The 12,206-nt window shown below is 29.0% G+C and overlaps 1 protein-coding gene across 1 annotated transcript in view; it reads right to left on the bottom strand.

Moving 5' to 3' along the window:
• ds (dachsous cadherin-related 1) overlaps nt 1-12,206 on the bottom strand; it is a 423,698-nt gene that overhangs the window by 56,876 nt on the left and 354,616 nt on the right. Inside the window, exon 7 of the mRNA XM_075297546.1 lies at nt 4,156-4,658. Within this exon, the coding sequence (XP_075153661.1) occupies nt 4,156-4,658 (503 nt within the window). The remainder of the gene's footprint in view (nt 1-4,155; nt 4,659-12,206) is intronic.

Consider the following 12,206-nt stretch of genomic DNA (forward strand, 5'->3'; position numbering starts at 1 on the left):
TACACAAGGTCGTGGGTTCGATTCCTGCTTCGACCGAAGACCAAAAAGTTTTTCAGCAGTGGATTATCCCACCTCAGTAATGCTGGTGACATTTCTGAGGGTTTCAAAGCTTCTCTAAGTGGTTTCACTGCAATGTGGAACGCCGTTCGGACTCGGCTATAAAAAGGAGGTCTATTGTCATTGAGCTTAACATCGAATCGGGCAGCACTCAGTGATAAGAGAGAAGTTCACCAATGTGGTATCACAATGGACTGAATAGTCTAAGTGAGCCTGATACTTCGGGCTGCCACCTAACCTAACCTAACCTAATAAGGGTTTGCTAACTAGTCTCAGCTCTTTCTCTCTGCCATGGAAATGAGAGATGGTCACGATTGTTCTATCACAACCATTGTGGCCAGTTTGACATTTTTGCATCAAATTTAGTTTTTTTCTATATAGGCGCAAAATTTTCGTTTAGCATTTTTATGGGGCATTCAGAAAGGAGCGGCTTGAAACCCCTATTTTAGTATATCAATTATAAGTTTGGTGTTGAAATTATTGGTACTAAGTTAAGTCCAATCGTGCTCGAATTTGCAATGTAGTACTTCAATTTTCGTAACAACATTTGACCTATTTATTAAACGATTAGCATGTTACGAATAAAATGTGCCACAAATCTACTACAACTTCAAAAAATCACTAAGATTTTTTCAAATTATAAATCAGCCGATTCTTCCCAAAATGGTTATGTTTACATATAATGATTGGTTAAATCTACAATCACTAGGCATTCACCACTACACTGAATAAAATATTTCCGTGAGGTCAAAGATATAAGTCTTTAAAATACGAATGCAAATTTTGCTTATCATAGAAGACACATTTCTCTAATATAAAGTTTTTTCCTTGTCCAAAAGTCGATAAACTTTTCAATGAAGTCATATTGTCCTTATAACCAGGGCTGTGGAGTCGGAGTCTGACGATTTTGCTGGAGTCGGAGTCGTAGAAAAGTTGCTCGACTCCGACTTCGGCCAAACAAAATTTGAAAAACACTTCATATCGAACTTCATATTAATCGAACAACGAAAAACGAAGTACTGGATTTCAGGCTATTCACGGTGATATCAAAAGCAGGCTTTACTAGAATATGGGCTGAATTTTTAACATATTAAAATATCGATTTTTAACCCTATATATACTCTTGTTCAAGATAAAATTTTAAAGCAACAATTTTGTGATATAGCACCTACAAATAAACCCATCTTCGATTTTTTTTTTAAAGAAATTTTTCCCAGTCAAAAATGTTGAAAAGATTTGTCAGAAATTTTGAGTTATTTGAGATCCATAAATAAATGCGGAAATTTCCCGCCGGCCTAGATTTTGTATATGGACATAATTACTTGAGAAATCTCCATATACACCCGAAGCTGTAATTTTAAATTAAAGCTCACCCAACGTGCCACTCGAAATTCTTTACATTAAATTAATGACCTCTAGACTGAAAAAACAGTGAACCCACCAGGAAGAAAACATTTAGTTATTTTTAGAAATTTTTTAATATTTTTAGAAAATTTTAACTAAACAGTATTACAAACGCTATGTTAACGTCGGGCCAATATCACAAAAATAAGTAAATATTTTTCGACAAATTCAAATTCAAAAAAATTTATTAGACATAATTAATTTGTTTCACTTGTTAAAGAAAATTTTGTACTTTGAAAGAAAAACTTGGAGTTCACAATTGCAAGAATGTCTTTAATGACATACGAAGTTCACGATGGGCACATTTGTAATAAAATTTACAAATTTAAAAGAATAATGAACTGTTTTGTGAGAAGTACGAATTTAGTAAAACTTTTTACTTTTAACGTGCGCAAAACATTATTAGAATAAAGAAAACTTTCTCTATATATAATGATTCCATGAACTAAAATAAAGTTAAATTGGCTTTAGTGAAATAGAGAGTTCACTTTTTTTGAGTGTAATGCCCATAACTGATAGACATTAATAAATCGATGTTTCACCATTTTACTTCTATAGAAACAATATTCGTAACTGTCATCTGTTGTATGGTAGCGGTTATTCCGTTCGTCATAATTTATGGCAGCTTATGTTTGTTTTATATATCCGACACATTACATTTTTTAACATCTAAACTTTCTATCTGATTAGCCCGACATTTTGATTTTTTTGTATTTTTCTTTTTTATATAGATTTTTTTTTATAAAATGCCTATAAAGACCAATACCAGGATTTTACTTCTCAAACTTCTGCAAGCCTAATTATTTTTTGAAATTTTGTTTTTTTATAAATGCATATTCTGGAGATTGTTGTTATCTACCCATAATTTGATGTGGTCTCTATATAGTCTTGTGTCGTATTCTAATTTATTGGCCTGATATTAAAATGCAGAGTTCTTTACATACCTAAAATGTTGAGATTTGTCGTCGAGTCGTATCAAAAATTAAAATTAATTTTTCTTTTGGACATATAAACACATATGGCAAAATAGAATACATATATCGGTCTATTTTTGGAATACTACACCTTACAATTACAATTGGAATACTGTTAAAATGAGATTTTGGTACACCACCTGGAGTCGACTCCGGAGTCGGACTCGAGGCTAAGAATAAATGCTGGAGTCGGAGTCGGAGCCGGAGTCGAGCAAAATTGACTCGACTCCACAGCCCTGCTTATAACTAAGTGATTTCACTTATATAGGCTGCTGTCATTTGAACACGAAATTACATATACATGTTTTATATTATTTTGTAACTTATAGAAAAATTATTAGAAGTCGCCTATTCGAATTGAATATCCAATATTTTATTTTATCTGTTATAAAAATGCCATTGGTTGTTTTGACTCTGATTGTACCATCGTTTTTGTAGTGTGATATACAGTCAACTACGCTGCCAAATCCTCTCTTTATACTAACAATTCCCCATTTCCAAATTGTTTTTCTTTAAAGTGACTGAATTTTTACTACGGCATCTTCCCATTTTTCTAAGATTTTTGTCCACATCCAGGGTATCTGTATTTTTTTTCTTCCCAAAGTCAAAGATCACGATTTTTTTGGTTAGTACCTCAACCTCTGAAGCTTTAACACTTACGGTTACTCAAAATGTTGCAAAGTTTTTTGTTGTTTTTGTTTCACAGCTGATGTAACTACTGCTGCCTTTGACTACAGTCATCCGTCCGTCTGTCTATCTATCTAGCTTCTCATGCTTACGACAAAGTTTTGCATAGAATTATATTAAAAAAAAAATAACATGCTTTAAGAAAACCGCATAGAAGGCAAATGACTTTCAAATGTGGTGGTAAGGGAATTGAAGTGTGAAGATGGTATATAGGGAAATTGAAAACTAGAAGTTACAAGCGTAAAATACTTGAGCAGAAAATTCTTAGAATTTGAATTTTGTGTGAAATAACAAGCATACAATTGAGTAACGACAAAAGCAAGAATACTAAATGGAAAAAATGCAGAAAAAAGGGGGAAAGACACTAATACAATCCATGGGTTTTTCAAGGGATAACTGGTTAGTACAAATGAATAAGGAAGATTGTGGACAGTATTTAGAATAAAAGTCTATGTGCTAAATTATATAGAAATTTTAATGAATTCTAGAATTAATCCAGGATAATACAAATAATTATAAACAGAATCCAAAAATCAACTTTTTTATTTTTTCTTAATGAGTTAATGTAAATTTTATAAAAAAATGCTTCTCCAACCGAATGATAAATACAATTTGCCCTGGCATATCTCATTTTCACTGACCCTCCAAATCCGATGGAAACTTTTGCTGTTTGTAAAACACTGTTCTTTAATGTCTACAGTTTTGTCCCTTTATTTTTAACGTTAACCCTATCCTAAGGTTTTCCAATATCTTAGACTATTGGGCGTGGGCTATGGCTTTTATGCAACTGCAATCGTTTCGATAAAAAAATATATAAACAACAAGAACTTCCCCTACAGCTACAAATAGACAAGGGAATAAAACGAACCTTAGCCATAAGTCCTTAACAAGTTTCAGCTCGTGTGGTTATATACAAATCTATACTAAAAAAAAAAAAACAACAATCTTCACCTAGAACCAATATTCAAAATTTGGAGGAAAAAGACAAAAGAAGTATCAGAGTAGAATGAAATAAATAAAAATACAAACTTACCCGAAACACTAAACTCGAACTGGTGAACGTTGGCCGATTGTCATTCAAATTTAACACCTCAACACGCAGCAAACGTATTGATTGTTTTGGTGGATTGCCACCGTCTGTGGCCGCAACAGCTAGGCGATAGATGCTTCTTTCCTCGTGATCCAACACGACCAACGTGCGAATAACACCCGTGTTGGCGTCTATGCTAAACAGACCAAAGCCATCCGAATCACGACCTTTTAATATCGAATAAGTGATCGATGCATTCTGTCCATTATCACGATCGACAGCACGTATGCGCACTACCACAGTACCTGGTGGCTGTTCTTCGCGTACACTGACCACATCCTCCTGGGGATCGACAATCTTCGGTTGATTGTCATTGACATCGGTTACATGGACTTTGACAGTGACGCGTGAACTACGATATGGAGTACCCTGATCGCGAGCCTCTGCTACCAGATCATAGATGGAATGTAATTCACGATCCAAAGGTTCGCGTGTCGTTATTTCACCTGGAATGGCGAAAACAAAGAAATGATGAGAAACAAATTGTCGTATATTGAGTGTTAAATAAAATTTCTAAAACAATTATTGGAGTATTTATAACGATTTACTTTTATTCCGTTAAATGTTTTTCATTTTAACGCAAAAGATATAAATCAATACAAAGAGCTTGTGTTATAACTCTAAAGTTTTAAATCCAAAAAAGATTTAAGCTTCACAATTTTGTTAGAGTTAAAGACATCTGATGCGTATAATTGATATATAGGGGATGTCACCAACATTTTCTATAATTTTAAATAATATATGATAGTTTGTATAAATTAGAATTTAGCTAGTCAATTTTATTTCAGTTTCGCCAAGAGTTTTCATTAGAATAGAAAAGACTTAAGACACAAATCCTAGCAGTCATTACTAACAGTTTGTTTCTTAAGTCTTTGGTTTTGTCAACTCAAACCAGTGATGGGTATTTGTTTAAAACTTCTAATACCAATTGATCAATCAATTATTTGTGTGTGTTTTGCACACAAAATTTTCTGTGTGTCAAAACAAAAGACTTAAGACACAATAAAAGGCAACATCTAATGTGTCTTAAGTCTTTTGTATTATTTCATAAACATAAAATACAATTTGGAAAATGAGCTATAGGATAAAACCTTTTATTTTATTGTAATGGGAAGCCACCGCCGTGCAATGGTTAGTATGCCCGCCTTTCATACATAGGGTAATGGGTTCAACCCCAATTTCTCTCAAACATCAAACAATTTGCAGCTGTTTATTTATAAGTATTATAAAGTTTCTGTAAACCCAAACGGAGTTTTTACACTACAGCTTGATATCAGAGGTATTATTTGTGCGTTCAAAGAAAAAAAAATATTTTTTTGAAATAAATGAAATAACGTAACTAACAAAACAATATAATTTGAAAATTTTATCAAATTTGGGCAGATACAACATTTTTGTATCAGAGAAATATGGCTTAATAAATATTTCTTCTATAACAAATGGAAGCAATCAGTGGTGTCATTTTGGTATTCAATGAAAAATTTAATTTGTTGAGATTAATAAAATAACCTTAATAACAGGAGAATATCGTTTGAAAAGTTTATGGAATTTGGTGAGATAAAAAATTTGTGTATCATAGAAATATGGTGTGTCATGTACGAATATTTCTCCTATGAAAAATTGATTTCATAGTTTAAGAATATGAAATATTTTTACATATGTATGCCATTGAAGTGCGGCTTCGAAGCATGTATCACTCTTTTTAAACAAAACTGAACAGAAAGCATCAAGGGGAATCCTACCGCACTATCCGGTGAAAGAAGATGACACTTCATGTTGAAAACCCCTTTATGTGTCCTAATGTTCTTTTTTTTTGATAAACTTCAAAACTGTACAACTTTTTTCTACAATTTCAACATTGTTCTTTAAGACCATCTGTTTAACTAGATTTGCTTTCCATTCTAATACCTTCTCCTACAATTCCAATTCGAAATTATCTACAAAAAAACAACGGTTATTTTCATACAATGTGTCATGGTGAATTTAACTCGAACGAAAACCAGTTTACCATAAATGATGTATATCTAATGAATCCTTAACATATTGCTCTAGTTTCCATCACAATATTGGCTTAAAATATTCATCAGAGTTTTGCTTTCTATTCATACTGTTGTGAAGTTTGCGATGTGCTTGCTAAAGTTGAAGCACCACCTTTGAAGGATATCGTTTTCAAAAGATTTTAATCATTTCAAATCAATCTCTATTCAGGTTTGGATTTTTGCGCATTGGACTCATTCACTAGCCATGACTTTGAGGCGATTTGTGTGCCTCTGATGTGATTAACATAAAGTGTGCTTATTTAAATAAATACCAGGCAGAAACATTTTATCATTTGTGAAGATTGTAGGAAAAGGGGAACAAGGAGCTGTGTTACAAAATAGAGAAAACTTGAATTAAAGTCGGCAAAAAAGCAAAAACTCAACAGAGCAAATCATTTCATTTCATATACATCAATGACTATGGTGTTGAAAGCGTTTGTGGTTTCCTCTGTTGATGATGAACCAGCAAACAAACCGACAAACACTCACTTATTGATCTAATGTTGCATCTAACCATTCCCTGATGATGATGATTCCTTAGTGAATTTACAGTGGCCCCTAAATGTCAATAGCTGAGACATCGAATTGACGGATGAGCTGACAGTGCTAAAACTCTGGTTTTCTTTGCTCTGGTTTGCTATTGCACACAATTATCATAGGCTTCCCAGAGCTTGGCTCTCATCCTCACGATGTTGAAGAAGTAAAAACCTACATCCAACAAAGTGGAGTAGCTTTTCATTTCCATTGCATAGATCTTTTAAATGCTCGAAATCAAACAAAACAAACCTAACCATGACAGACATTAAGGTAACATGGAATGTGTGCTTCTGTGTTCAAATAAATCTTTTTCTTTCTGATTTCAAAAGATAGTATCGATTTTTATTATCTTCATCTAGAAGTAGAATGTTAGGCTTTGGTTTGGTTTCATTGTGATTTTGGGCCAGAATTGAAAAACTAGTTATTTGTTAGCCAGTTTTATTTAGAAAATAGCAGAATTAATTCTAATGGTTACATTTCATATTTTAACATATTTGCTTGAAAAAAAATTCCAATTTGAAAAGAATGCGAAAAAAATTATCATAGAGTTCAAGAGGTGAGTTTCTTTATTTAAAAAGGACTAAAATGAAAAATGAATAGATCAGAGGATAAATATGATCTGAGTATTCTTGGAATATATATTTTTTTTTATAAAAAATAAAAAACAAAATCAATCATTTCTTTGAATGAATTATTTTTTTAATTTGATAAAAAAGTTAATTGAGTCAGTAAATTTTATAGTTGAGAAATTTTCAGCTTCAGTTTATTTGTTAGATCAAATTAACGAATTTTTAGTTTCTCCATTGAACCATTGACATTGATGCCCTGTTTCAATTGAGTTTGTGATTTTTTTTTCTTTAAAAAATAATTATTTCGTCAGTTAGAATAAAATTTTTTTAATAAAAAAATAAAAAAAAAATATTTATGGACTTTGACGTCATGTTTCAGTTGAATTTTTAATTTATATTTTTAAAATGTAATTATAATCAGTTGGAATAGTATATTTTTTAATAAAAAATCGATGATTTTTTAGACTAAATTTATTTTTTAATTTGATTAAAAATATAACAATGGTAAATTTTTTAGTTGATTAATATCCATCTTCAATTTTTTTGGAAGATCAAATAACCTTTTACCGTGTCGATTATTTTGTTTCTCCAAACAATTTATAATCCATCTAATGATAATTTAAGTAGAACAGTTCTCCATCAATTTCTATATCTGACAAACAATTTTGTAATGATTGACCACATAGGTCACGAACATTGTAATAAACACAAGTCAAATAGCTACAACGTTAATGGGTTCTTGTTTAGACGGGTATTCAGTGAATATTTCTCTTCACAAATGAGAGTGAGTTTTCTCTTTTTCCTCCTAGGAAAAACTACTTTTTATCTGTACTGCCATTTTTGTTGCCTCAAGCATGTGTGTGAGGTTTCCATAGAGGAGCGAATCGTATAAAATGCAAAATAACTTAAGTAAATAGAAAATTTTGGTCAACATTTTATTTCTATACAAAATTTTGTTAAAATTTTATCTGTATAAAAAATTTTCTCAAAATTGTATTCCTATAGAAAATGTTCTCAAAAAGTTTATTTCTATAGAAAATTTTCTCAAAATTTTATTTCTATAGGAAATTTTGTCATAATTTATTTCTATCGGAAATTTTATCAGAATTTTATTTCTATTGAAAATTTTGTCAAAATTTTATTTCTATAGAACATTTTGTCAAAATTTTATTTCTATAGAAAATTTTGTCAACATTTTATTTCTATAGTAAATTTTGTCAAAATTTTGTTTCTATAGAAAGTTTTGTCAAAATTTTATTTTTATAGACTATTTTGTCAAATTTTATTTCTGTAGAACGTTTTGTCAAAATTTTATTTTTATGGACTATTTTGTCAAAATTTTATTTTTATAGACTATTTTGCCACAATTTTATTTCTATGGAAAATTTTGTCAACATTTTTTTCAGTAAAAAATGTTCTAAAAATTTTATTCTGTAGAAAATTTGGTCAATATTTTATTTCTGTAGAACGTTTTGTTAACATTTTATTTTTATAGACTATTTTGTCAAAATTTTTTTTCTGTAGAACGTTTTGTCAAAATTTTATTTTTATAGACTATTTTGTCAAAATTCTTTTTTTCTAGACTATTTTCTCAAATTTTATTTCTATAGAAAATTTTGTCAAAATTTTATTTCTATAGGAAATTTTGTCAACATTTTACTTCTATAAAAAATTTTGTCAAAATTTTATTTCTATAAAAACTTTTGTCTAAATTTTATTTCTATAGAAAGTTTTGTCAAAATTTTATTTCTATAGAAAATTTTGTCAAAATTTTATTTCTCTAAACAATTTTATCAAAATTTTATTTCTATAAGCAATTTTGTCAAAATTTTATTTCAATAAAAATATTTCTCAAATTTTTATTCTATAGAAAATTTGGTCAAGATTTTATTTCTCTAGAACATTTTCTGAAAATTTTATTTCCATAGAAAATTTTCTCAAAATGTTATTTCTATAGAAAATTTTGTCAAAATTGTGTTCTATATAAAATTTTGTCAAAATTTCCTCTTTTGGTTAAACTACACTTGTAGTTTAGTCAATGCATGGCTTTAAGCTGAGATCAAAAACAAAAATAACGATTGAAGAGAAGCCAACAAACAAACAAAACGAAAAATTTTATTTCTTTAGAAAATATTCTCAAAATTTTATTTCTATAGAAAATTTTCTCAAAATTTAATTTCTATAGAAAATTTTGTCAAAATTTTATTTCTATAGAAAATTTTGTCAAAATTTTATTTCAATTAAAATATTCCCAAAATTGTATTTGGTATAAAATTTTCTTAAAATTTTATTCTATATAAAATTTTCTTAAAATTTTATTCTATATAAAATTTTGTCAAAATTTTAATTTATAGAAAATTTTGTCAAAATTTTAATTTATAGAAAATTTTGTCAAAATTTTATTTTTATTGAAAATTTTGTCAAAATTTTATTTCTATAGAAAATTTTGTCAAAATTTTATTTCAATTAAAAATTTTCCCAAAATTGTATTCTGTATAAAATTTTCTCAAAATTTTATTCTATATAAAATTTTCTCAAAATTTTATTCTATATAAAATTTTCTCAAAATTTTATTCTATATAAAATTTTGTCAAAATTTTATTTCGATAAAAAATTTTATCAAAATTTTATTTCGATAAAAAATTTTGTCAAAATTTTATTTCAATTAAAAATATTCCCAAAATTGTATTTTGTATAAAATTTTCTTAAAATTTTATTCTATATAAAATTTTGTCAAAATTTTATTTCTATAGAAAATTTTGTCAAAATTTTATTTCTATAGAAAATTTTGTCAACATTTTATTTTTATTGAAAATTTTGTCAAAATTTTATTTCTATAGAAAATTTTTGTCAAAATTTTATTTCTATAGAAAATTTTGTCAAAATTGTATTCTGAATAAAATTTTCTCAAAATTTTATTCTATATAAAATTTTCCTAAAATTGTTTTCTATATGAAATTTTGACAAAATTTTATTTCGATAAAAAATTTTCTCAATTTTATTTCTATAGAAAATTTTCTCCAAATTTTATTCTATAGAAAATTTGGTCATCATTTTATTTCTATAGAAGATTTTGTCAAAATTTTATTTCAATAGAAAACTTTATCAAAATTTTATTTCGTAAGGTCTAACGATTCCTTGAGAAAAGTTTCATTTAATATAAAAAAATTATTTGATTTGAATTTTGTTTGAAAAAGGTTGCATATGCAATATGAAACCTTTTCATAAGAGGTGAAATTGCTGTTCATTCTTTGGCTATTTCGCATGAGTTTACTCTCCTATGTGAAAATGTATGTTACATGCGTTTGTATTTCAACTGCTTCTTATATGCCTATGGCCTCGAATGCCTAAGCTTCAACTTCAATCATTGGCTCTGTGCCTAACTTGTGGTTAAGTGAGTTGTTAAAAATGTCAATGTGTTTCTTTTCTTTGCCGATTTTTTTTGTTTCTAGTTGCAATCTATTGTCGTTTCTGGGATTTGATGTAAACTCTGGTTAAGACTAAAGTGACGTTAATTTATGTTAAAAGGAAATTCTTAAAGTTTTTATTGATTTTTCCCATTGAGTGTGGAGATACACCACATTGCAGTAAATGATGAAGAAACGCTGTCGTTTTATGTTGATGTTACTATTTTAGATGGTTCTATTTTTTTTTTGTTTGTCAGATGATTTCGATAAAGAAAGTCAGTTTAGTTTGCTCCATTGGAATTTCTAAATAAGATGTCAATCGAATGGGGGAGGCCATTGGGTTTAGTAGGTCTATATTTGGTTTTTGTCTTTCATGTTATATCGCCTTTGCAGGTCGTTTGGAAACATTTGCTCATCATGCTCATTTAATGAGATTGAAGTGTGTCAATCTTTGTTTTAGGAATAGGTTTGTTTTTTTTCTTTATTTATAATTCAGGTCAGCTACTTTCTTATAAAAATTCAATTGAAAATTCGTTTTAATTCCAATGCTACAGGAAAATTAACAAATATTAAATCTATTGTAGGAAAAAATTTAATAAATTTTTCGTTAACATGGTCAGACACCCATAGGGATATCCGGAAAAGGTAAATAGATTAGAGGGGTTTTGAATTCACAAATTGGGTTTAAAAAATATATATATAAGTAATAGGGGGTATATATATTATGTTTCACATCGATAACCTGGAGAAGGATAAAACAATTACTGGGCTTTACGATTTGAAACTGAAAAGAAGAGACGCCATAATTTTTCACCACCTGAAAAAGAGGAACTAAAAACTCATATCGGCCAAATTAGTATCCGCCCTGAGCCTAGTCTATTGAAGTAAAATGAATCTATGTTTAAAATAAATATTATTAAAACAGTTTTTTTTTACTAGGTACCGATCGAACCGCCCTCATAGGTCGCACTATATATCCAAGGAGTAGAAAAAATGCCAAGGTTACAGAGCAGTCATTGTATATAGTCTCTTGCAATTTTTGTTTGCTTTTGCTCGAGTCTGATATATCCTCCCATACTTTTAGTTTATCAATTTCAATAAAATTTATATAAAATAATTAATCAAAATCTATAAAGTTGCAAACAGGTGATTTGTTTATTATTTTTGTGAAATGCCAATGTTGTCTCTCATATTTTATTTTGTGTCGATTTTATTCAATCGCAACCCAACGGATATTGTGGGGCAAAGATGATGTTTACATTGACCATTATTCTTAACTAATTTCGGACTGGGTGTTTTCTAGTGAACGAACAAAAAACCAAACAAGTATGCAAAAAATCGTTTTAAAGGCTTCTAATGCTACAAAATGTATACAAAATAAAATAGTGAACATTTAAATAAATACACGATGTGGATGCAAACCCCAGAGAAAAACTTAACGA

Source organism: Haematobia irritans, chromosome 2, assembly GCF_050003625.1.
Source record: "Haematobia irritans isolate KBUSLIRL chromosome 2, ASM5000362v1, whole genome shotgun sequence".
Classification (NCBI taxonomy): domain Eukaryota; kingdom Metazoa; phylum Arthropoda; class Insecta; order Diptera; family Muscidae; genus Haematobia; species Haematobia irritans.